This window comes from Siniperca chuatsi, linkage group LG23, assembly GCF_020085105.1.
Source record: "Siniperca chuatsi isolate FFG_IHB_CAS linkage group LG23, ASM2008510v1, whole genome shotgun sequence".
Classification (NCBI taxonomy): domain Eukaryota; kingdom Metazoa; phylum Chordata; class Actinopteri; order Centrarchiformes; family Sinipercidae; genus Siniperca; species Siniperca chuatsi.
The window spans coordinates 7,773,027-7,800,199 of record NC_058064.1 but is presented as its reverse complement, the minus strand read 5'-3'; the positions used below and the strand labels follow the sequence as shown (position 1 = coordinate 7,800,199).

The following is a 27,173-nucleotide window of genomic DNA, read 5'->3' as shown; positions in this document are numbered from 1 at the left end:
CTTCTATAGTATAGTTACTGGATGTTTCCCAGTGTGATACTGTGTCAGCTACATTTGCCCAGTAGAAATATAATGCCACAAATAAGCAAAATATACCCAGACACCCAAGTAATAGCTGGATGTGAGGGTAATTATGTCAAAGCATTTTAGAGAAGAATATATTTTCCCTTTCCAGCACAGAGACCTATAAACACATAGTACCACTGTACAGTTCAGGTCATCTACAATAGAATATGACCCATTAAACAGCAATGAGATCACACAGTATTGATTTTCCACTGTGCACGTGCGTGTTCATGTGCAATGCTCCACACCACAAAACTACAGCCCAGAGGATCGTCTTCTCTACATCCTGTGCTTTTGCATGTGTGTGTGTGTATGTGTGTGCGTGTCCGTTTTCATGTCCCACTTGGCGGTTTGGTGCGATCCTTTCAGCAAACCTCATGACTTAGGAATGCTATGAATGGCTCAGACGCCTTAAGATGGGAAACTATGCATTGATTCCCGGAGATCATTCCCATAACATTAGCCTGCACACACTCCTCCGCTGTGAACTCTCTGTTGACTCACTCACCTGCTAAAGTACAAATAGGAGGTGAGTCACACAACTGGTCACTCACAGACACACATGAACACACACACACTGACGTACAGACAGTGTTTTACAGAATCTCCCCATGGGCCGGTGTCTTGACCCAATAAAAGCCAAGTGTGTGTAACACAGTAGACATAACTCACTGACAATAACACAACGCCAAAACCTACTGAGGTTTTTCTACCCATAATACATCCATCTGACCTCAACTTCACCCTTCATGTCAATCTGGTTTTAGAGTTTTGTTCTGTTTTGGATTCCTAAAAAAAAACAAAAAAACTGCACTTTATTTCTTGAACTAGTGTATCAACCTAAAAGCTGCATTTCTTCCAACATTTTCCCTCAGTTGGGTCATACTTTAATCTCCTCAATGAGCATCAAATTAATTCAGTGTTCTGTAAATAATCACTGTCCTTCAATAAATTCAAATTAAATCCTAATTTGCAAAGCAAACACACTATGCAACAATGTTTACAGTTTGGGGATATAGGAGATGAGATACATACAGTAACAAGTTGGGGGTATACTTTCGGTTAAGTCCCTTTTATCAACACTAATTAATGCCGTGAATAACAAACGTTTCATCAGTGAAGGTCCACACTACATACTAATTCTAATCAAGTATATAGTGTGTTCACATGGGAAAAATGACAAAATAAAACAGTCCTTATGCATACTAAAAAGGCTTGATTTTTGACTTTGCTCTTCATGTAGGTCATGTGGTAACAACTGAACTGAAAGCTCCGCAGAATTTCCAGTAAGTGGACCACACTAGCAGCTGTGCTGGGCTTTACAGCACAGCAATGCTTTGAGCTAAATGCTAACATCAGCATGCTAACATGTTCACAATTACAATGGTAACTTGCTGATGTTTAGCTGGTGATGTTTACCATGTACACCATCTTAGTTTAGCGTGTTAGCAGGCTAACATTTGCTAATTAGCACAAAACACAAATCAGAATCAGAATCAGAAATACTTTATTGATCCCCGAGGGGAAACTCTTTTGTTACAGCTGCTCACTGTCACGTCAGTGCGCACAGGAATAGAAGTACTAAGCAAAGCAAAATATAATACAAGTTAAGTACAATTAAGTTAAGTACAAAGTGGATCTAAGTATAAAAGCTAAAATAAGTGTAAGTACCAAGTGGATTTAGAGGTTGATAAGTATGTATGGTATAATACAATGTAATAATATAAGTAATAAGATTAGATTCAATTTTATTGTCATTACACATGTGCAAGTACAAGGCAACGAAATGCAGTTTAGGTCTAACCAGAAGTGCAATAAGCAAGTGCAGGGTATAAAGTATCTGCATAAATGCAGGATAGAGCAATATTATGAAAATATTTTACAAGTGGTACTATGGACATTATATATGGCATTACTACAAACAGAAGTATACTGATGGATATGAGATATATATGGAGAGACACTGAGCCTTGCGATGTACTCATGCCGCCATCTTGTCCGTAATAAGTAATAGTGCAATAATGAGTACTGTCAAGTTAAATGTAGCTTATTTAGATGATTATGAGATGGTGGATATTACACAGCAGTAATAGAAGTGAATGAATGAATAAATATCAATAAATAGGGAATTTTAAACTGAAAACAGAGTATATTGCACAGGAGTATTAAACAGAAAATATTGCACAATTATTTAAAGTATTACAGTGATGTTAATGATCCAATGTCCAGTTTAATGACTTAGGTTCATATAGACTGATACTTAGAGAGAGGAGTTACAGAGTTTGATGGCCACAGGCAGGAATGTGGCACTCTGTGGTGCATTTTGGGGGGATGAGTCTTTCGCTGAAGGTCCTCCTTTGTTTGACCAGCACGTCATGGAGCAGGTGGGAGACACTGTCCAAGATGGCGTGTAGTTTGGCCAGCATCCTCCTCTCTGACACCACCGCCAGAGAGTCCAGCTCCACCCCCACAATGTCACCGGCCTTACGGATCAGTTTGTTGAGTCTGTTAGCGTCCGCTACCCTCAACCTGCTGCCCCAGCATGCAACAGCATACAGGATAGCACTGGCCACCACAGACTCATAAAACATCTTCAGCATTGTCCGGCAGATGTTGAAGGACCTCAGCCTCCTCAGAAAATAGTGGCGGCTCTGGCCCTTCCTGTACAGAGCTTGAGTGTTCTTAGCCCAGTCCAGTTTGTTGTCCATGTATACTGCCAGGTACTATCGTCTACAATGTCCACACTGACCCCCTGGATGGAAACCGAGGTCACTGGTGCCTTGGCCCTTCTACAACCAGCTCCTTAGACTTTGCCACATTGAGCTGCAGATGGTTCTGCTCACACCATGAGACAAAGTTCCCCACCACAGCCCTGTACTCAGACTCATCACCACCGCTGATACATCCCACCACAGCAGAGTCATCAGAAAACTTCTGAAGGTGGCAGGACTCTGTGTGGTAGCTGAAGTCTGTGGTGTAGATGGTGAAGAGGAAGGGAGAGAGGACAGTCCCCTGAGGGGCCCCAGTATTGCTGACCACGCTGTCCAACACACAGTGCTGCAGACGCACATGCTGTGGTCTGCCAGTCAGGTAGTCAACAATCCAGGACACAAGGGGGGCATCCACCTGCATCGCTGCCAGCCTCTCACCCAGCAGGGCTGGCCGGATGGTGTCGAAAGCACTGGAGAAGTCAAAAAACATGATCCTCACCGTGCTTGCCGGTTTCTCCAGGTGGGTGTAGATGCGGTTCAGCAGGAAGATGATGGCGTCCTCAACTCCCAGCCGGGGCTGGTAGGCGAACTGAAGGGGATCCAGGAGGGCTCTGACCATGGGCCGCAGCTGATCCAGCACCAGTCTCTCCAGGGTCTTCATTATGTGGGAGGTCAGTGCCACCGGTCTGTAGCCACTGGGACGCGGTGTCTTCGGCACAGGAAAGAGGCAAGATGTCTTCCACAGAACAGGGACCCTTTGAAGACTCAGGCTCAGGTTGAAGACATGTTGAAGGACTCCACAAAGCTGGGGGCACAGGCTTTTAGCACCCCGGGAGTGGAGTTTCATCAGCGGTCCTCTCACCTGGTCAGCAGTCAGGCACACAGCAGAGGTTACAGGCAGGGGAGGGGGGGAGTCGTCAGTCTGGAGAGCCAGTTGAGGGGGGAGTAGCAGGGTTTGAGGTGAACCAGGTTGTGGTCTGACCTAACCAAGGGGGAGAGGGGGGAAGGTTAGCATACAGCAGGTCCAGTGTCCTCTCCTCTCTAGTAGGACAACTCACATACTGGGTGAAATTAGTCAGTGTTGTTGAAACACTGACATGGTTGAATTCACCCGAGATTAATATGAGTGCACTCGGTGTTGAGTCTGGAGTTGTGCTAAGGCAGTGTGAATGGCGTTGCACGCCGATGCCGGGTTAGCAGAGGGGGGGTGTAAACAGCCACAACAATGGCATGTGAAAATTCACGTGGCAGATAGTATGGCTGGAGTCCCACAGCTAACAGTTCAATGTCCGGGCTACAGATACTCTGCTTGATAGTAACGTGACCTAGGTTACACCATCTGTTGTTGACCAGCACAGCAAGCCCGCCGCCTTTCCGCTTACCACTCCCAGTGTGATCCCTGTCGGCCCGAACAGTCTGAAAGCCGTCGATATTACACTTACACAAAAAGCACAGCTAAGGCTGATGGAAATGCCATAGCTTTGCAGGTATTTGGTCATAAACCAAAATTTTAAACTGATGTTGGCGCTAGAGGAAAAGTCAGAGGATCGCCAAAGTCCTTAGGATTCATCCTCTGGGAACCATGAATGTCTGTACAAAATTTTGTGCCAATCCATTTTGTTGAATTTAAGATATTTCCCTAGATAAATGTAAAGTTTGACCTAGTGGTGGCGTTAGAGGAAAAGTCTGGAAATCACCAACATCAGTAGGATTCATCCTCTGGGGACCATGAATGTACAAAATTGAATGGCAATCCATCTAATAGTTGAGATATTTCAGTCTGGACCAAAGTGGTGCCCTAAAGCCGCTAGCATGGCTAATAAAAAGCAGTGATAGCATGACAAGTAGTATATAATACTGTATACAATTGGTATGTAGTACAGGATTGGGACACTGCTTGCATGTGGCAAGCCTATTTCTCTTTCTAACAGATTATGTGGGAAGCAACAAAAAACATGAGCAAGCTCGCATGCTCACTTTAATGATTCCTTCCCACATAACCAATGTATTATCTCAAAGAGGAAATGCAGAAAAAGAAGAACAGAAACACACAGACTTAACTAAACAACAGTATGTCAAACACAGCATAAACCACAGGTGTCATGAGCAGCGCTGACCCACAGAAACAACACACAAAATGCTCTTGACTTGTTGCACCAGATGAACATTTTACTTTCCCCCCTTTAGATCTATTACTCATAGAGGAAAACAAAGGCTTCAGAAATGATCATCAGCTGCTGTAATGTCAGAAAACAGCACTTGTCGTTGTTGCTGTACTTCTTTCTGTGTGTGCAGGACTGCTCAAAACTGTCCTGTTTGGAGGGGGAAGTTTCTGATCACAAACTGCATTTTAATACATCCTCTCCTAGAGCAAATTTCCAATGAATAAAACAGTGTTTAAATTTAGCTGGCTTTATTCTAAACGAGTTTCGTTCTTGCCCTTTAAGGCCCCGCAGGAGTCCCCAGACCCCAAGTTTATGAACCCCTGGCTTAGTGTGCGAGTGGTTGGCATCCTCCCTGCCAACATGCGACCCCAGCCCAGTCGAGAGACGGGCTTGCTTTAGGGCCCGAGGCGGTACTCCTCCCGGACTCCCCCAGCCTTTGATCTCCTAATCACCTGGCTCATCCTCGGCTTCAGCAGAGAGAGGGTGAGGCTGCAGGGGTGGGAGGAGGGTGCAATAATAACCTCAGCAGTTGTTCTTGCAGCCAGATTGAAGCCTTTGTGGTTTGAGTTCGGAAAGAAAAGGAGGCTTCAAGTAGGATGTTAAGACTTGTAATCTTACAAATTCCTGAGAAGATTTCTAACGTTTATTGTTACAATATTATTCATGGGTCAGGGGCTCAAGGTGATAAGGTAAAAGTATTCAAACATTTTGCCACCTGTTAACCTGATGACATAAACAAACAACACTTCGCTCACTTCCCTGTTCTTGAGAAGAAACTGGAGGCCATGATGCAAGTGATTACAAAAATCAAAAACCAAATCCACATCATCTTTTCAGGAAATCCATGTTTGTTTATTGTTTGTCTTCTGGCAAAGAAGCACATGAATGCAAAGCTTTTTTGCAGCCAGCTTGGACACCCTGCGCTTCAGGCCCTCCCAGCATCATGTGAACAGACACGCTGCTATACAAACACCACAGCAATGTCCCTATAGGATCAACTGAGTGATAGTGTTACAAACAAAAATACCTTAAACGCCAGTACAATAACTATAAATACATAAAGACAGGGAGGTATGGTGGTTTTTGTGACTCCTTGCACATAAAAAGGTCCACACAAAATAAGCATAAAGACACTCAGGGACAAACTAAAGTCATCACAAATGCATCAATCATCCAAGCATCACACTCTTTCATTTCTCATGTTCAGAGATCAACGAGATCAACATTTTGACAGCTGTCAAGAGTCTTGAAGCTGAAGGTACTGCTTGTTCATTTTGTGCTCAACACTCAAACCAATACTGTGGCACCCAGAGAGGAAAGGGGATGACTAACCTTTAGATTGTCACATGCTGATAAGACTCATTCTGTCAGAGACACAGTATGTGCTTTATGTATATTTGGCCTGTAACCTGCAGCTATTCAGCCTATCTGCCTTAAAGTGCACTTTAAAAAACTCTTGACTTTGCATAACAGATTTCCTTTCTTTTCCTCTCCTGTGTCATGCAGCATGGTGCACAAAGCTCTTAAAACAACCTCATTTTATAAGATTTTATCTCAGGGACACCATGTGGAAAAATGCTGCTGCTGATACAGTATAAATATTGTACACTCTATACTGCAGCTGGGAGGAGTGAAACTGTGACTGGAATAATGGTTCCTTGGTTCATTTAAAGAGTGCATTGGCCTCTATGATGAACGTAAATTATGTCTAATTCTGCAGCATGGGAACCCCCCCCAGTCCAGGAATCCCCCTCCAGCACCCCCCGGGGCTCCCCGGACACTGTAGCGGTCATGGGAAGGAGATGAGAGCGGCTTCTTACCTCAGCAGGTTGGGCAGAGGGATGGAGCCGGAGCCTGACCCTAGTATCCCCTTCTTCCCACTCAACAATTTCTCCACCAGGGCGACATTCCCGGTCCGGGCGGCTTCCAGCAGCTCCTGCTCCTTCCCCATCCCGGACACAAGTTTACAACGACGGGGTGATGAAAATCCAACAAATCTCCCATATATCCTCCTCCCTTCCTTCACTGCCTGGAGTGGGAAAGCATCTGAAAGGAGCCCTCTCACTGCATGCTGCTGCTGCTGCACGGTGATATAGGTGTTATTGATGCTGCAGAGCAGGTTTGACGTGCACTGCTCCCCCGGTGCCTTATAACCTCAGTCCATTCACGTGCACGGCTCCGTAATCTCCTCTTGTGTGAGTCCGCTGACGTGCACGGCTCCCCGGTGTATCCTCAGTGCAAACAAGCGGGGGGGCTCCAAAGCGAATCCCTTAGTGTGAAGTAAAGAGTAACCCCGGTTGAAAAAGAACAAACAAAGTCCTTCGCTGTCCGAAGAGAGACTCCTGTCTGGTCTGAAGCTCCAGCTGATAACAGGCGGGAGGTGAAACCCTGTCCGCCTCCACAGCAAGCTCTCCAGTCCCGCTGTACTCGCCACCTCTTTACCGCGAACCTACCGCACTGGCCGGTGCCTATCGGTGTCGCCTGAGACACAGGTGTCGAGTTAACCGGGATAAACCTGCGAGCTTCCCGTTACAGCTTTCAAAATAAAACCTTCACTCGCATGTGTCGCAAGCATAGACTGTAGAAAATAGTTGAAAATTAATATTATAGGCTGCTTAGATGTCTTTTTATATTGTTTTTTGTTTATTTTATATCTTGTATCGATGTCTTTTTATGTCCTATGGAGTTCCCTTGTTTGCCATTAACATTAACTGCTTTACCTTTATACACTATACGCCAATTAGCTGGCTAGCAAGCTTTTCCATTGTTCTTCTTGTATGAAAGGTACAAGGATGACTTATAAAATGAACAACTGACAAAAATAATGCTATTATTTGACCAAAATTGTTTTTTATATATTTTATCTTTGGATAATTGCAATTTCTGGAGTTGCACACCAAGCTAGCAAGTTTGCTAAGTTAGCTAGCAAGCATTTATACCATGGATGTATGATTTATAACAGCTATAAAGCAAATTGGCTAACTATCCAGCTAGCTATAGCTTGATCGATAAGTCAATACCCTCCCCAGACCAGATAATCACCCAGTGGTGGCATAGGTTAAAATTATCAGGATGAAAATGTAATAAAGCACAACTTTATTTATTTTTTTACATTGTCCTCCTTGTTAGACTGAGAGAAAAGTAAGATGACAGATCTTCAAGTCAGGTAAGGCAGGTGAAAAAAAATGAAAATAATTACTATGCTAAAAAAAAAAAAAAAACTGCTGGGCCTCTTTTTTCTGTGCAATGTACAGTTTTATATGCCTTTAATACCAGCTGGCCCCAGATTTGCTGTGTGTTGATTTGATTAAACAAAAATGAATTGAGATATATGCAATATGTAAGCACAAACCCATATTTTGACACAAGGACCCCTTCAAGATCAAGTCAGGACCGACTTGAAGGCCTTCATCATGTTGTAAAATTGTGCTTTAATGGTGCATATTCCCTAACCAATTTTCTATTAAATTAGAGCAAGCCATTGAAGACAGGGTAAGACTGGATTTTGCATTTGCCTGCATTGTGAAACCGTCTTTGCTTCTGATCACATTCACCAGTAATCATTAAATGCATTTCTGGAGATAAAGGCAACTGACTATGATGCTATTATATGGCAACAAAAAAAAGACATTGGTCATCACACTGTCTAAGAAACAGCTTTGATCGTGGATGCACCTTGTGCAAATCTGAACTTTTATTTTGAAAGCAAAGTCGCCCACCTTCCGCTGTTATTCTGTCCGACTCGACTTACTTTACTGTAAAGTCTGGGCGTGGATAACTGTGCTACAGCACCAACACGAAGCCATGCCTTTGTTAGTCTCTTTAAAAAGTCACTCTCAAACCCACCAGCTGTGCCAGCTGTTGCCACTTTCAGACCATTCACTTATTCTGTCACACACACGCACATGCGCAGTTCCCCTCTACAACTGGCCCTGCTGCAGCTGAATGGATTTGGAAACAGGTGAGATGCTAAAACAGCCTCCTTGTCATGTCAGTTGTAATGACAGAGAATTAAGGCAGTAGATGGATTTTTTCCCGGCCACCGACACACCCCCTCCTCTCCTCTCCGCCGCCGGTGCATGCTGGGACCTGCCTGATGGCTTCACTCTGCTGCTTAATTGGAATTTGGAGAGACGTGCTGCTGTTTGGGCTGCAGGGAACGATTATTTTCATTATTGATTCATCTGTTGATTATTTCCTTGAATCGATTAATCGTTTAGTCAATAAAATGTTTAAAATAAAAAAAGACTACTGTTTTCCAGAGCCTGACATATTTAAATGTCTTGGTTTGTCTGACCAACAGTCCAAAACACAAATATATTCAATTTACAAAGAAACAGAGCTGCAAATATTCAGTTTTTGAGAGGCTGGAACCAGAGACTTTGTGGCATTCTTGCTTTGAAAATAAATCAAACGATTAACCGAATCATCAAAATTATTGCTGATTAATTTTCTGTTGATCACCTAACACATTAATCAACTTATTGTTTCAGCAGAAGTTACTTTAACAACATGGGAAGAAGACTTTTGATGAATGATGATGGTTGTTAAATTGAGGAAATCAAGCAGCATAGTGAAGGACTGAAGAGAAGGAAAGCAGGCATGTAATTAATAAAGTCCTGCAATTTATTTATTTTCATTATCAGTTAGTATGTTGGTTATTTTCACAGTAAGTCGAATAATCATTTAATTAGTAAAGTCTCAAAAAGGTGTGAAAAACAGCCATCACGTTTTCTTTCACGATTGATATTTATAGGGGAAATACGATAATAACTTATTTACATATTTAATGCGTATTAATTATATTTACAACTGAATTGTTTAACTATTTTATTGTAAAGATATAATACAGAAATGCTGGCACAAACAGTCAAAACTCAAATGTATGTTTAATTTACAATGACATTTTAACATGTCACAGAGAGAAAAGCACAGGTGTAAATAAGTAATTAATAATGGCTGAATTCCATTTAGCTGCTTCAGTTTCAGGGTCCTGTTTGGTTCATGTTGGCTCACCGTCACGGCTTACTGGGATACATGAACAGAACAGAGCCAATGTGAATGTTATTAGTAACACCTGTGCTTTTACTACTATATAAACATATACATTTTACACACTTTATGTGTATATATATATATATATATATATATATATATATATATAGATTTTTTTTAATTATAATTTATATTTATGATTCTTCACTTGAGCAGTATTTGTTTTGTTTCTTTTCTCTTACTATGTTTTGTGCACCAAAGCAAATCCCTTGTATATGAAAACCTACTTGGCAATAAACCTGATTCTGATGAAAAGTCAACATGGCTGCTGTGAAAAAAAAAGGGCCTACAGCAGGACTCTGAAACTGAAGCAGCTAAATGCAATTTAGCCATCATTAATTTTATTACAGGATCACTATATTTGCAGCGAGGCTCCGGCAGAGAAATAAAACAGAAACCAGAGAATGAAGCCATGAACAGGCAGTTGGACCCAGATTCTGGACTGAGGCAACACATAACCAGATTTCCCACAATCCAGCTGTACATGGTGCTGCCATACTGTCCTACACACACACAGTATATAAATTAATGTGTACATGCTTTGCTTACATAAATGGACCTGCACGGTAACATAACCATCATCACAGAAACATTAAGCTACAGTATGTAAACAGGCTTTCAGCAGAGCCAAACTTTTCTCTCTCTCCCTCACACTCACACTCTTAATGCCCATCTATGACTCACTGCGCTACTCCAGCCGTAAAATGTCATGACCATTTATGTGCACAAAGACCAAACACTCTCCTGCAGTGGTTCAGTGCGGCTCATTTGAGCCCACAAAGAGGCTGCATTTACATTTAAAGAGTTTCTTGTCTCCACTTATCGCAGAACAAACATCAACATTGTTTCTAATTAATTTAGAAATGCTGCTATAAAATGAACTGGTAAAAGAATATGTTTTAAAAAAGCAGTATGAATCAGAGTAAGCACTCAATGGCAGCTTATTGACAGTTTCTGTTTGTTTTGGTACTAGGATTCATCTGCAGATTATTTTCTTGATTCAATGATGAATTGTTTTGTCTATAACATGTCAGAACATAGTGAAAAATGGCTGTTTTCATTTCCCAAAACCCAAGGAAATGTATTCAAATGTCTTGTTTTATTCAACCAACAGTCCAAAACCCAAATATATTCAGTTTACAATGATATGAAAGTGAGTCAAGCAGCAAATCCTCATATTTGAGAAGTCACAAGTAGAGAATGGAGTTTTTGCTTGAAAAAAAATAAATAAATAAAATGATTCATCAATTGTCAAAATATTTGCAGATTCGTGTTCTGTTGATCGACTAAACGCTTAATGGACTAATTGTTGCAGTTGTACCCCCAAAAAAGCATTGAGCTTCGATGCCCTGCTCTATACAGGAGTACGGGTATGATATATTTGATAAAGAGGGAAAAAAAGAAAAATGTTTGCAAATAAATCCAGACCAAAAACGTACCAAAGTGAAACCTTTTAAATTGGATACCCTTTTATTCATCAGTATTTCCGCAGCTTTGACGGACAAAATACAACAACTCCACAGGGTTTCAGAGGGTGGAGTTTCCCAGAGAGGGGAGGAGGGCTGTGATGAATGGAGGAAAAACACAGATGAAAAAGAAAACTCTTCTCATACAATGGTGTTGAAATCCTACCTGACATTTCAAGTCTTGATATCGGGTTTGTGCAGAGAGCTAGTTGTGTTTCACGTCTTTTACAGGAACAACAAAAACTGTTTTTTTTGTTTTTTTTTTTAAAACAGAAACTGAAATGAACTGGGCCGAGCTGAAGAACACGTTATGACAGTTGCATATGTAGACTGATGGATGTACTGAATCCACTGTTAATCGTTAACTGTGAGAGCAAAGTTTTGAGACCTCAAACTGTCCTTTTAGTCTTTTGTGCTGTGCCAAAGCATGTGCTGTTAGAAAAATCAGTCGATTTGAGTCATTTTTAACATCTGCTCAGGGGTTTCCCCTGAAGTCGTCACACGGGCATGAAGCATGTAACAGCAGCAGGTATGGGCAATGCTTGTCCATGAAATGTACATAAAGACACACACATATATATGTAGTCAGGCAGCTTCAATGTGCCTTTATTTTCCTCCTCTTTTTTTTTTTTTTTTTTTTTTTTTTTAGAGGGGAGCACACACGAGTCACTTCTATAAATTACTCTCTCCACTCGTCGGCTTAACTCTTGTTCTCTCACAGTTCTGGTTGTTGTATTTACAGTGCCTCAGTTTTAAAAGTGCTGCACATGTTAAGTAGTTATTTACACATAGAAAAATAGGAGGGGGAAGGGGGGTGCGGACATTATTGTGGGGCATTTCGCTGACAAAGCCGTGGAACTGACAGATATAAATTTATCCTCTACTTGTAATGAAATGCTTGTTCTGGCTGAGACAAACACACACACACATTCAACTGAAACACTGCATAAACATTCAAAGTTCTGACGAAAATAGTTATGTGTTCACATTCTTATACAATATACACTGTACACACTCTGAGGACAAGTTAGAGAATGATTTGTCTCGTCCCCTCCGAATATGAAAGCACTAAATTACAAGTTTAATTTTAGTACAGTGCAAAATAAGTCATTTTTTGAGACATTCCTCTGAAGATACAACATTCAGTTTTCCTTCATACCTACAGGATTGAATGAAGCTCGTCTACTAGCTGTGTTTGTTTTTCTGTTTTAACTTGCACAACAGGAATAGTGTTGAAAGGGTTTTCTGTAGGCACAACCATGGATATAGATCCTCATCCTCTTTCTTTCACACACACACATACACACACACACACCAACACAAAGACACACTTTTCAACTCTCTCCAAGTGCATCATCCACAGTCCGAAGTGGAAAACATAAAACAGACGACAAGCGTGTAAAAAGGTGGATTTTTGAGTCTTCACACAGACTCTGCATTGCTTTATGAAGGAATTATTTTGAAGTCTAAAGTCACATGGTGGCTCACTCAACAAATAAGCGCACAAAGGGAGCCGTTTTAGTCAAGAAATCCCCATTTTTCTTTACTTGTTGCTGTTGCCTTTAATTATTTTGCTGACCCCTGCCCTTCAGCGTCAGTCCTTATGACTGCAGACCAGTGGGGGCTGAATGACTGGCTGACTGGGGGTGAAGAGAGAGCCGGGTCTAGCTGGTGCTAACTTTGAGGTTCTTCATGCGGTGCAGCAGCGAGTCCTTCTCCATCTGAGCCTCAGCCAGCGCCATCTTGGCTCGGGACAGCTCCATTTTCAAACATTCGTTTTCCTCCACCAGCATCTGTAAATAAACAAAGAACAAGAGATAAAATCATTTTTGATGAAACGTTTTTAACACAAGGTTCACCTGCAAGAGCTTTCAGCATCATCCTGCAGCCTTCATCAGCGGATGGAGTCTGCCCAGCTGTGACGGAGATTGGCAAACTCCATCCACGGATGAAGGCCACGAGATGTGGTGAAAGCGCTGTAAAATTTCCAGTTAGAGGACCTTTTTTTTGTCGAACTGCAATTCTCAAGATCAACCTTCAAGTTACAGAACAGCATGAATCAAATAATAAATGAATTAAAAAAATAGACTGCCGCCACATGTCTGCTTTGTTAAATGGTGCTGAACTGCAATCCAATAAAGACAAAAAAACTACAGCAAAGGTAGTTTGTTTAAACAACTTGTATTTACTGTCAATCCGTGAGTTTGTGTGGTCGTTTGTTTGGTGTCTCTCAGAAGGAACATAATGTTGTTAAACCTCTGCAAAACCTCTGAGGGAGGAGGTCAGGGTGAATAGTTGGGCATAAAAAGTGCCCAAGATTGAGATCCCATCTCCTACTGACAGTCAACACTGGTTTCTTTTAAACTCAACCAAGTAGTTTTAGTTTTGTTGGTCTTAAACAGCGTTATGTAACTATTCACTTTCCATCTGAAAATGTAATAGTTGTATACTTGCATATAATTGATAAATATCACTCCCACTGTAAATGAAATGGAAGCCAAGCAGGGAACTGGAATAGCTTGGCAAAGCCAAAATTTGGCACTACATCCAGAAATATCACTCAGGAAAATGTCTTCCTTGTTCAGCAGTTTATGTTTGTAGGAGGAAAACACAAGAAGAAGTGAGAGAACTGAAATCTCCACCTTCAAGAATGTCTGCAGATGTTTTGTGCCTGTATTCTTCTACTCCCATATACCACCACAGCATGCTTTCATTGTGCGCCTCACCTTTTCTTTTGTAGATGGAGGGGTGATGGTGGGTGGGGCTTGGGTCTGTGTAGCCTTTGGTACACAGCAGACGCCGCCCACAACCTCAGGGACCGGACTCAGAGAGCTGTCAATCAACGCGCCCTCTTTCCTGGGTTTGCTCTCCGCTGCTGCGTCCACTGTGAGGAGAAAGAGAGACAACAGATGGGAATTTGGAGGTGTGGATGTACCGAGCGTGGACTTAAAAGCATTTAATAGGACGTGTTATATAACTGCAGTGAATCAGCGCTGAAGTGGAGGTGGAAATATCTGACAGATGAAAATGTGTGTGCTTTGTCACCTCCTATAGAGAAGGAGCCGTCGTCTCTTCTGATTATGATGAGACTGTCCACATGTAGGGTGATCGGTGAGGACTCGGAGGGATTGTCACGGGGACCGTCGTCCTGCAGCAGAGACAGCACATGTTGAGTGTGGTAGTATATGTTTTGAGGTGTGTGTGTGTGTGTGTCTGTGGGGGGGGATAAATTATCCACATCCAGGATTCCACATCAGTTCCACAGCAAATCTACTCACCTGTGAAGGAACCCAAGAGAGAAGGCAGAAAGGCCTTTCTATGTCATTAAACATTCAGTTCAAATCCAAATTCCAATTAGGCCATGGTTCAAAATATTTAACTTGTTTATAGAAGCTGCTGCACTGTAAGGCAGTGAGTTATGGAGTCTATTACTGCAACACGATTGGAAAAAATAGGACAAATATCCTGCTGAAATCTTGCAGATAAACAGTAGTTCTGCAACTATATATATATCTTTTATAACATCAGGGATTCTCACCTTTAAGTTGATGTGTGTGTCCCTGATGCTAATCTCCATGGGCAGCACCTGCGGCGCAGAGTCGTCCTCCAGGAAGTGGGCCAGGTTACGCAGTGTGGACATCAAGAAGCTTGCTTGGTATCCGTGGAGACGCAGCTGCAGGAAGCCGTTGCGCTCAGCCAGCGGGGAGTGAGCGGCAGCGCAGGGTCCGCTCTCAAGGCGAGCCCGCACCTCTGCCCTGTGGAGGCCCCTGAAGGACGCAGAGCTGATCTCACCACCAGCTGTGAGGGAAGAGACAAAGGCTGCAGTTAGCATAAGCTTTAGCTTCAGTGCCATGTCTGTGGAGTGCATGTAGAGATTCAGCTGAAATACACTTAGACCTGACATTAAAATACACCCGATATGAAATAGGATTTCTCCATCCTTTTACAACAATTACAACTTACATACTTTGAATCTGCCAGTCCAATCAACATCCATCCGGTTTGATATTTATTGTGCTATTTGACTGAAACTGTGTATTAAAGACACAGTGAAATGAAAAATAAATTGTTCCGGTTATGATCCTGTGTCCTAATTGTTCAGTTATCTCTTGGTATTAGTGCTAGACCAAACTAACAAATCAAAGGGATTTGATTAAACATTCTTTGTCTATGTTATGTGTGACTATCAGCCAATGTATCGAAACAACAACAAGCAACATTGAAATATTTTTGACTGCACTTGAGGGCATGTACAGATCTAATCAAATGTGATTTGGGGCGATTAGCTGTTAGTTGGCAAAAAGTTGTTCAAAAAGAGCATAGATGATTATTATTCAATCTCCTTCATCCTCCTTATCTAACACATAAGCCTCATGAGCTAACAGTAAGGGAGGTGTGGGTAGAGGCCAAGCGTCTTCTACAGCTCCATATTGCATCATATTTGCTAAGCCACACCCATTCCGAGGAATCCAGTCAAATTTGAAGGATTTCATCATTTCTCTCGTATCTATAGCCCGCCACAATTTTTCGTTTCCCTTGGAAATATGTCACATTACGGAAGCTAAAGATGTTTTTACTGCTGTTTAACTGTGCCTTTTAAGTGTGCTTCCAGTTGTCCACAAAGATGCATTGCTACAGTGATTTTACATAACTCTGCTCACTCTAAAAAGAAAGGGTGCATGTTAAGGTCAGGTTTAAAGGAGGGTGAAGTAAGAGGTGGGAGGAAGGAAAAGACAGAGGAAGCAGAATATCACAAAGAGGAGTGGGGGAGAAAGTTGGAAACAAAGAAAAAAGCAATGAAGAGAAGCGGGAAGGAATTAAGAAAAAGGTGGGCTGAAGGAGACTTGAGATTTTGTACAATCCCACAGGCTCTTCGCTGCAGTGATGTTTAATTATTTCTGAGGACTAGGGATTAGAGGGTTCGGTGGATACTCCTACCTAAGTATTGAGGATTCAAAGTGAAGTTTTAACCATTGAATATTTTATTCCTTCCTTTTATGAATTAGACACTCCACAAAAATAAAGCTCTAAGGTGCTGAAAACTGAAAGATTTGATGGTGTACTACAACATTAAATCCTTCACCCCTGAATGACCTCAGTTTGACTCTTGTATCATAAAATGTGATGATACGATTCATGTTTATTAAAAAATTAGGTAAGGGAGGAGGAAAAAGTGAGAAAGAGGACAAATGAACTGATGAAAGTCGAGGATGAGAGGTGTTGAAACCTGTTAAACCTCCTTTCACACAAACTTTACACACAAATTCAGCTGGCAAGCACACAATTACAGGCACAAGTTTTTAACAGGCGAGAGACACCATGAGTTGCAATAAGAACACTCTACAAGGCATGAAAATGGCCACTTAAAGAAATAAATCTTTTCATTATGACAGAGAGAAGTGCCTCACATCCCTTTAATATGCTCTCTGAAGGAAAGTTAGGAGAGGGTTAATACCATAAAGCAATTTCAGCACCAGCAAAAACATTCACACACACACACACACACACACACACAATGCTGTCAGCTTTCTCAGATAAAATGACATATTCTCTCTCAATCCTGGGCGGCTAGGGTCGAGGCAAATGGAGAGAGAGAGAGAGAGAGAGAGAGAGAGAGAGAGAAAAAAGTAGAGATGGGAGTGGGTGAGGAGAAAGGAGAAGAGAAAGAGAGGGAGACAGCCAGCAGCCAAGGACTGAGTGACTGTGATAAGACAGGGAGGGAAGAACAAAGATGGCCTAGAGAGGGAGGGAGATGAAGGGAAGGAAAGGTGGAGGGGGGGTTAAATGACAGAGGATTAGAAGGAAGATGGAGTAGGAGCTCGAGGGAAGAGTGAGGAGGAAAGATGGAGGAAAAGAGAAAGAAAAAGGGGAGGGATTGCTCTTGTGAGATAGACGGAGAGGTAGCGAGGGGTAAAGCTGGCGTTTCTCTCATTGCCTGAATCACTGGACTGAAACTGCAAAGTCTGCTGCAGTGGAGAGATGAGGAAGGTGGGGGAGAAAGGAGGGGGGGAGACAGAGAGAGAGGGCAAATTAGGCGGAGCAGAGAATGAGAAGATCAGGGGTTAACACCAGTCTGCACAAATAGTTGCAGTTAATTTGAATCCGGCTGACAAACTCACACACGTTTAAGGCTGTGGGCCTAATGTTGCAAATAATGGGACCACTCACTCCATTATTGTCAAATTCAACCTCTCGTAAGCACCACACACACACACACACAGCTGAAAAATAAGCAGTCAAACAAACATACACTACATGCAGTCACTTGCATTGCAACTATAGACCGTATATAAAGATGGACGACATGACAGCTCACCCAAAGTGAAGCCAAAACATCTTGATCGCCGACTGGTGGTTGGCTGCAGTATAGGTCATAAACCCCCATAAAGTCCACGTCAAAGAAATTTTTCCCCAAAGGTGGTTTCTGTCATTTTAGGTAGTTCTTATCACACTGATGTATGTTCAAGTGTTAATTTTTCTGATATGTTTGGTTCTAATTAGTTATGTGATGCTATAAAAACGGGGTTTCATGTCATGATTGACAGCTGAGCTCTGCTTGCGATCGAGTCGGCCGAGTGTATGGGCGGGACTTCGATACCGCGGCTCCAACTCTGACCACTACTGCGCAGACCTTGGCTCCAAATGACGACAAAAGTGCAAGATGGCAGCTCCCGTATCTGAGATATTTTGGCTTCATTTTTGTACAGTGGGAGGAAGTGGAGACGTGTCGTCCTTTATTTATAGTCTATGTTTGCAACACACTGTATCTATGTGCATCTGCGGAGCATGCCGTCGAGCAAACGTCCTGAATCTGAAAATGAGATTTGACAGAAGACAAACTGGAAGAAAACACACACACACACACACACACACACACACACACACACACACACACACACACACACACACACACACACACACACACACACACACACAGGTGGAAACAGACACGCTGAGGCAAGCATGCACATTAAGTTACAGATGGTGAATTAACACACAGCAGTTACCTTGGCTGCTTTGAGCAGGTATTGGTACTGAACACACCATACCTGTGGGGAGTTATGGCAAGGTAAATACAAGGAGGGGGTGGCTGTGTTAGTGTGTAAATGTGTGTGTGTACACTTGAAATAATGGTTAACCCATTTTAAGACAGAATGGAGCTGCAATTTATTTAATATAGATTAATCTGCTGATTATTTTCTCAAGTAATCTAATAATCGTTTGGTCTATTTAACATCGGAAAACAGTGAAAAATGTCACAATATTCTAGAGCCCAATGTGACTTCATCAAATGTCTTGCTTTGTCCAACCAACAGTCCAATACCCAAAAATATTCAATTTACTATAATGTAAGACCAAGAAGAGAAATTCATTCTTACATTTGAGAACCTGGAAGCATCAAATGTTTGGCATTTTTGCATGAAAACTGACTGAAACACTTTATTGTCTGTTAAAATAGTTTGCAAGTAATTTTCTGTGTTTTACATGTCTGTCAATAAGCACTGTCTACCAGCTTCCTGGCCCCTGTTGGTGTCTGTTGTGGGTGAAACAGGAATATCCTGATGTTGCTGTGGTTACTCCATCTGTCTTGTGTTAAAATGTGAACAAGCAAAATACAAGGGCCGGAGAGGTCGGTTGTGGAGCATCCTGGTGGTTTAAAGCCAACATCACAGCCTTCAAGTCTGTTCTAGGACCTTTATCACATCCTTCCTCTCTCCGTCCGAGTGTTTCCTCTCACTCTCTCTATTGTCAAATAAGGCAAAATACCATAAAAGATCATCTAAAAATAATCTACAAAAAAAAGAAAAGAAAAAGAAAGTTGGTTACGTGTCTGGCTTTAGTCTAAATCCACAAGCACACACACACACACACACAGTGCAGTCATTCCCTTGCTGTTCTTTCTTGTTTGGTAGCTGGCCTACTTGTGTGCTTAAATCTTGACAAATGCCCCTTCACTTTCATCTTCAGCATTAGTGTGAACCTAAGAAACGGGCTGCAGCCTACTTCAACAGAAGTCTATTTTGGTGAATTGATTTTATGTAATCAACCAGCACATATGAAAATAGGAGCAACTTGTTCTTTACTCCAGTATTTTCCAAATACTGAGATATCATGACAAATTATTTCTTAATTTTGACAATATTCATGTGGCAGTTTGGTGTAAAAGAGGAATAGCACACAAATATCAAAAGAACAAATGTGTAGCATTTTCATGCACCATTACTGTCAAATCAACTTAGTAACCTTGATATCAATTTTGCAAACAAATGAGACCATAGTTGAAAGGATTTGTCACCCCCCATGTCAGTGGTAGTGGTATTTTTGCTGGTGCTTTTCAAAATTAAATACATTTCCATAAACTGTTTTGCTTTTTGTAGCATGGAGGATGTTACGTTATTTCATGCTCAGTCGCAGGGTACAATAAAACATGTATGCAGACTTCTTCTTACCCAGGCTGCGGTTGCTGAGGTACTGTCTGAGGCTGACGTTGCCCAGCTGGCTGGGTGTGACCTGGCCCACCTCCAGAGCCACGGCCGTGCTCTCGCCCACCGCCTCCATGCCCACACACACCGACTGCACCTTCAACACCAGCACCGATACCTGGAGGAGAGGAACACACAAAACCATCAGGAAAATTATAGTCAGCATCATCAACTGCTATTTTTTCTGTATTTTTCCAGAGATTTTATGTTATTTCCAAACTTTTTTCTAGACTTCTGAGTTTTGGTATCTTACTGTATCTTTGGTGGGATCGTCGGTGCTCTGGGAGGTGGCACTGACACTGTCGGGGGACACGCCTCCCTCTTGCTCCTGACCAATCACTGCCTCCGTAGCGTTCTCTGTGGCACTCTGTTCGCTGATGGCATCCTTGAAGCCTGAGATGGACACGTCATCTGTATCATAAATAAAGATATACAAATATTCCTAACACAGACAAGACATACATTTGACTTTGCCTTTTATACTTTGTCAGGCTTTACCAATACATCTTAAAAGTAAAGAAGCTTCCCCTGTAACACTGTACATTACTGACATATCAGAACAATGCTGCCACCTTCTGGCCGATACAGTTGCATACCAGTACATGTGCAGTAATCATATTTAAAAAGAAATCTTGATCTCTGCAGGGGAAATTTCAACCCCTATACAAGAAGGTCAGAGGTCACCATAAGCTACAGGACAGGGACTCTGGCAGACACTGGTGCTGAAAAATATACTTAAGTTACCATTTGTGATTGAAGCAGGCAGATTTAATGGTTTCCCTAAAGAGAAAAGGCTTTGTTCATTATGTGATTGAGGTGAAATTGAAGCGGAAGTCCATTTCATTTTAATTGCACACACTTTACACTTTTTAGTAAAATGTCCTTCATTTATGAAAAGCTCTTGTGGCTGGATGATTACAAAAAAAGTTGCATTTAAGAAAGAGAACCTTTTTTTTTTATTAAAGCTTGTGAGGAGAGACAAAATTCTTTGTTTGCTATGTAATATAATATTATATATATATATATATATATATATATATATATATATACATATATACATATATACATATATATATATATATATATATATATATATACTATATACTTATATATATATATAACATCCTGTACTTGTCTGACAAATGTTCCAACTCTGCATCTGTACTTTTGGTGTCCATGTGGGCTGGACACTTGTACGTATGTGTACATTTGTGTGTAAGAATGCATTAATGTTTTTGCTCCACCTCTCTCCAGCAGACTGTAATTGTCTCCGTCCTCCATCGAGTAGCTGTCTATGGAGATGTTGTCCAGCGACTGCAGGGACGGGCTCTTCTTCATGTTCTTATAGGACACTGAGAAACTGGACTGGGAGCGGTCCCGCATCAAACGACCACTACAACACACACATACACAAGACATGGAATCACGTGGAGAAGAGCGTGTGAGACAGATCATTTTAATCACATCTTTCTGTGTAGTTTGAAATCTGCTTGGGCAACACTGTCAATGCATGCTATTGATTTTGAATGACTGATTTATGACTGATTGACAGTGACATTGGTTGACTGCTTTAAAGAGACCAGAAAAAAGGAGAAAAAACAGGTCCAGTGCTTATATTTCACCATATCTGATTTTGTTTTATGCCAACACTGAGCCGAGACTACAGTGCTCTCAGAGAGCTTGACAGGGCTTACTCGACAAGTCATGAATTAAATATCGCTTCATTCCTTTGTGTGGTGTTGTTTAAGGTCATGTAAGAACCAAGTGTGCTATCCTCCCAAGCGCCAGAAACGATCACACTGGACAAAATCAAAGTGGCTCCCAAAAGACTGAGAACACAAGGCTGAAAATAAATAAATTGTCACAAACAAGGAGCTTTGGTTTTCATCTCTACTATCAACCACGAGTCAACAGGTAGACACGAAACACAGGACTCATTTAACACATACAGACATAACACACAGACAAGGACCAGCGTGTCATGCACACATGCAAATGCATGCCCACAGAGGATTCACAAACGTTTGTACTGATTTGTATTCATCCAAGGATCACAAGAACAAGGACACACTCACACATACAGTACACATACACACACACACATTAATACAGCTAGTCACAGATCCAGTGCCTTACATGTTGGACATGGAATAAAGGGAGGTGGATCTGCTGGAGTTTGAGGAGCTGAGGAGATCAGAAACCACAGACAAACTTCCTTTCCTTGGTAGAGAGAAAACACACACACACACACACACACCTTGCATAGGTCAAAGCAAAGGTCAAGAAGCAGAAAAGGAAGTGAATGAAATGAGAAATGACAAGAATATGATGAGCTGACAAGACAGTAGATGAGAAAATACACATATAAAGACATGGCAGCTTAAGGCCAGCCAACATTTATGAGACACATACAGACACACTCTGACATGGGAGTTCGACACACAGCTCTTGTGTTCAGGAATAGACAGATTCAATTAAAGAGAGAAAGACTCATTCATTAGATTTATCATCCATAGTGTGGCACGGGGGCGGGGGGATTCAGTTACGAAATCTAAAAACTGTGACATATGATTACTTGGATGATATGTGATTTTTTAATGGCTACAACTTCTGGATCCACCTGCTGTTTAAATAAAATGGTTATTTGTTCAGTCTTTAAAATGTCAGAAATAGTGAAAAATGCCAGGTAGAACTGAAACAGTCAATTGATCGAAATTAAACAGCAACCATTTTAATAGTTTAATTTGTTTCATTAAGCAAAAACACTAAATATTTGCCAGTTCCAGCTTTCTAAGAGGATTTGCTGCTTTTATCTGTTTTTATATCACTATAAAGTGAATATCTTTGGGATTTGGACTGGTGATCCAGCAAAACAAGATTTGAAGATGTCACATTTCATAGAAAAAATAATTGACAGTTTAATCAATAATGGAGTTACTTGTTTTGTTCGACAAAACAGTCCAAAATCCAAATAGATTAAATTTACAATCATTTAGAAGAGGAAAGCAGCAAATCACTGTTAGTGAAGATGAATCCAGCAAATATTTTGCATCAAAATTGTTGTGAATTAATTATATGTCAAGTGACTAGGAGATTTACTAGAAGAAAATAGTAGAAAATTTAATACATTTTTTACAGAACAATTTTGATACAGTTTCCTTTCATGTATGTAAACTTTAAATCCGCTGATGGCCTTGTTTATACCACTGACTTAACTCAATTTAGTGTAACAGTGTAATATTAATTCAGTACAGTTCTGTTGTATCTCAATGGAAATGAGATGGCCTTTGGTCTTTTTGTGTCATGAAGTGAATACCTGGATACTGACTGAGGCATCTTGGCGGCTGCAGCCATGTCTTTGTTGCTCCAGTCTTTGCTGCTGGGTGGGTCAGACAGGGGGTCACTCGTCTGGATTTTAGAGTCTAGTCCAGCTCCCACTTCTTCACCCCCAGCCAACCCATCCATTGCCACCTCACTCCCTTCATCTGAACTCCACTTCCCAGAGTTCTTAGCCGAAGTCCTCTCCTCTAGTGAGACTTTGGGATGTGAGTCAGGACGTGTAGTTGAAGTGGGGACGAGAGGGGCAGGACCATGTGTGGCTCCACCCTCCGAGCCTTCACCACATAACAGCTGGTCTACAGTGCATGCCCCTTTGGATGCACTCCCTTCAGACCCAAATCCACCTCCTTCATTCCCCTTCTCCATCCCCTCTCCTGCATCGCTCCCAGGCTCCAGAGTTCCTCGGCTCTCTGAGGGGGAGAGCTCGGACCCCAGAGGAGATCCTGAACCCTCAGGCTGGGGGACAGGTTTCAGGAGCAGGGACACCTCTGCACTTTTCAGCAGGAGGCCCAGGCAGACAGTGAAGGGCTGGTGGTCTGCAGGATGCTGAGAAGGATCTTTGCGGTCTTTCTTGGAGCCCATCTCCTCCAGGTCCTGCTGTAGTGTCTGCTGCAGGGCTTTGATGCTGCGCTGAAGATGCATTAGAAACACATACTGCCGGTGGCTCACCTGGACACACACAGACCAAAGTGGTTATTGAACCGTATGGTGATAAATTACTAATATAATGGGTTATTTGTGATTATTAAAGATGCCAATTTTTTTTTTCTTGGGATGACAATGACAGTCAGTCAGTTCAGACTGAAATATCTCAACAACTATTACACAGGTTTACCAGGACATCTTTTACAGACATTCATGGTCCCCAGAGGGTGAATCCTAGCGACTTTGATGATCCTTTGATTTTTCCTCTTGTGCCACCAGCAGGTTATTCAGTGAAATACTTCAACATCTACTAGATGGATTGGCCCAAAATGTGGTTAAGCAATTCATAGTCCCCACTCCCCAGAGGCTGAATCGTAATAACTTATGATCCTTTATCATTTCATCTAGTGCCATCATCAGCTCAATATTTCTTTTTGTCCAATACTTTGGTTTATGACTTTACAACATTTCTGTACTTTGGGTTTAGTGCTAATTAGCATGCTAACATGCTGAACTAAGTTGAACATGGTAAACATTACACTTGCTAAACATCAATATGTTAGTATTGTCATTGTGAGCATGTTAACATGCAAATCATCACGTTTTAGAGGTTGGATCCAGCAAATGTTTGCCATATTTGATAAAGTACTTAAAAAGTAGCTAAATTTTTCTCATTTCAGAACTAAAGGCAACAGTAAAATTGTCAACCTTCACAAGAGTTTTGTACCCTTGTGGTGAGATGCAACACTTCCACATGTTTAATCAAAAATCTGATGAACATAACCAAAATATCCCACATGACAGACTCACATGAACAGAACATTGATCCATAATCAAATTGTAAATTCCATGTATTGTGCAGTATTAAAAAAACATAATAAAAAACATACCTGAGCACTTAAATGCTTCTGCACGTGCACCAATACATGCACATCTCCATCTTTCCTTGATGATGACAAACAAGAGGAGGAAGAAGGCAGACTGTCCAATGAGAGAGGTTTATGGAGTCCATTACTGGGTGGCAGTGTTGCATCGTTGCTGTGAGATGATGTCAGAGCACCATCAGTACTGTAATACTCCTTTAGTAATCGTTTCCTCTGCAGACGTGCAACAGCCTCTCCAGATGTGCTCCTGGACAAACTTGATCCAGCAGCACATCTGAGCCTCTCCTGGTGCTGGACAATCTTCGCAGGCTGACACGCCCACACGGTGAGAGGAAAGGAGTCCACAAAGGGCTGCGGCCTCCCCTTGCCTCCACGGGTGCCTTCATAGTCCACCCAGAACTGAGCAAAGTGCAACGCCCAAAAGTCAGTGGCGGCCGGCATCTTGAGGGTGTCTGTGCCCATCGTCGGCACCACCAGGCCCCGATAGATGTCATGGAGCTTGGTGTCTTGTTCGTGAGCATGGCGCTGGAAGACGGGATGGAGGAGGGGTAAGGAGGAGGAGGAGCGAGGGAATGAGGAGAAAGAGGGGGAGAAGAAGGGTTCCTCTTCAAAGGCCTGCAGCAGGGCCTCAAGGTGGGAGCGGGTGCAGTTAGCTGGGTGCCGGGTGTTTGTAGCCACCATTTCTGAGGTCTGCACTGAGATGGAGCGAGGCAGATCAGCGGGACAGGAGGAGTCCCAATCGGTGGGAATCACCAGCTAATGGACAGTAGAAACAACAAAATCTGCATAAATACCAGAGAATACATTCCAAACTATAAACCTGAATAAAAGGACATATGTCCACCTTACCTTGAGCATCAGGCCGTCAACTTTGATGTCAACATGCTCTTCGGGTTTCTGCGAGTCGCTGAGCTTGTAGATCTCCATGAACTGCTCCAGACTCTGCCTGAGGTCGAGGGTGAAAAGGTTGATCCACACCAGGCTGCGAGGATCCAGAACCAGCTGCAGGGCGTTCAGCTGGATGTACAGATTAGGACACGGGACTAGAGGAGCAGGAAGAAGGGCGGAAGGTGGAAGAGACATGATGTTACACATTCTTTAGTCATATAGAGGGGGGAGGAATGAGACAGAAATCACAAAGACAGGAAAGACAAGAAGGAACAATTCTTTTTACCACGTTCTTGGTAATATATATATATATATATATATATATATATATATATATATTCTTTTTAATTTGCAAAAAAATCACATTCTTGCCCATAAATTCATTAGCCTAATAGATTGAATTTGTGAGAAAAAGAAAAACATTAATTAATTGGGTGATTCCTCATTCAGAACGCTGGGCGTAATTCAGAAAATCAATGTCCTCTCAGCCACACAGCAATCATTGACTTCCTCCAAGCTAAACAAAAGGGCTGAATAGATGCAAAAGGAGGCGGAAATAGTAAGTTGCTGCCAAAACAGCTACTTACACAGCCCATGACCTACGAATAAACAGTAATGGTTCTAAAATGAGATGCTACTTTTTGAATTTACAGTAAATGTGGCTTGAGTGTTAAAACACAGAAGTCTTACTGGGGTAATCTTTTCCATCAGGGAAGTAGTACTCTGTGAACTCGACATGAATGGCTGGCATCTCTGGGGGCAGGTACAAGGACTTCTTATTGCAGGAGATCATGGTCTTGGGGCTGGAGCGACGCTGGTCTGCTGTTGACACCTGCAATATAGAAAAAGACACAGAAACTATCACTCAAAGTTAGTAGTGAAGATGCATCAGTGATTCCATATATGAAGGTTTGTAAGCCAGAGTGTGTTTATAGTGACCTGGTAGATGCTAAAGTCAGCCATCCTGAGAACAACAGAGCTGGACATGAGCTGGGTCTTGGGGCTTTGAGTGGGAGGAGGACTGAAAGAAGCGCTGGAAGAGGTGTTTATCTTACCTAGAGAGAAAGAAAGAGGCATGGAAGGATAGAGAAAGAGGAACAAAAATTAAAACAGACTGACAAAGAAAGAGACAACAGAGCGACCACTCAGTTCTCCAAAGAGAAACCTTTGTCCCTTGCAAAAGGTGTGTATCACCGCACCCAGCTGTGCGCACACACACTGTAGTACCTGGCTCTAGGCACCAACAGCACTGGGCCGGAGGCTGTGTGTGTGATCTCCACTCTAGGAGTCCTCCTTCTGCCTCTCTAAGCCCTACTTCTCCTCCTGCTCTCTCCTGACTTCCTAGAGGCCCATACACATCATCCCTAAGGGACACTGGAGGACAGAAAACCCACAGGGATGATGCACTGTGTGTGTGCACCAGGAGATAAAACAAAAATGTTCACCCTGAACAAGTTGAGTTATACCTAAC

At 42.1% G+C, this 27,173-nt stretch overlaps 2 protein-coding genes across 14 annotated transcripts in view; both read right to left on the bottom strand.

Annotated features, from left to right (window-relative positions):
- anks1b (ankyrin repeat and sterile alpha motif domain containing 1B) overlaps positions 1-7,416 on the bottom strand; it is a 235,707-nt gene extending 228,291 nt beyond the window's left edge. For 2 of the 5 annotated variants that reach the window (XM_044185784.1, XM_044185790.1), the window contains exon 1: positions 6,763-7,415. In XM_044185784.1, the coding sequence (XP_044041719.1) occupies positions 6,763-6,893 (131 nt within the window). In that variant the 5' untranslated portion in view covers positions 6,894-7,415. Of the gene's footprint in view, positions 1-6,762 lie in introns of all 5 variants that reach the window. The other 3 variants (XM_044185785.1, XM_044185788.1, XM_044185787.1) reach the window with 3 other exon arrangements.
- A 4,032-nt stretch (positions 7,417-11,448) lies between these two features.
- uhrf1bp1l (UHRF1 binding protein 1-like) overlaps positions 11,449-27,173 on the bottom strand; it is a 35,257-nt gene continuing 19,532 nt past the window's right edge. For 2 of the 9 annotated variants that reach the window (XM_044186118.1, XM_044186126.1), the window contains 15 exons: positions 26,930-27,076; positions 26,642-26,757; positions 26,393-26,534; positions 25,664-25,857; positions 24,821-25,570; positions 23,263-23,954; positions 22,083-22,166; positions 21,191-21,339; positions 20,200-20,357; positions 19,914-20,064; positions 18,471-18,512; positions 15,002-15,261; positions 14,509-14,611; positions 14,190-14,347; positions 11,449-13,256 (listed from right to left, as the gene is read on the bottom strand). In XM_044186118.1, the coding sequence (XP_044042053.1) occupies positions 13,128-13,256; positions 14,190-14,347; positions 14,509-14,611; positions 15,002-15,261; positions 18,471-18,512; positions 19,914-20,064; positions 20,200-20,357; positions 21,191-21,339; positions 22,083-22,166; positions 23,263-23,954; positions 24,821-25,570; positions 25,664-25,857; positions 26,393-26,534; positions 26,642-26,757; positions 26,930-27,076 (3,275 nt within the window). In that variant the 3' untranslated portion in view covers positions 11,449-13,127. The remainder of the gene's footprint in view (positions 13,257-14,189; positions 14,348-14,508; positions 14,612-15,001; positions 15,262-18,470; positions 18,513-19,913; positions 20,065-20,199; positions 20,358-21,190; positions 21,340-22,082; positions 22,167-23,262; positions 23,955-24,820; positions 25,571-25,663; positions 25,858-26,392; positions 26,535-26,641; positions 26,758-26,929; positions 27,077-27,173) is intronic. The other 7 variants (XM_044186119.1, XM_044186122.1, XM_044186123.1 and 4 more) reach the window with 7 other exon arrangements.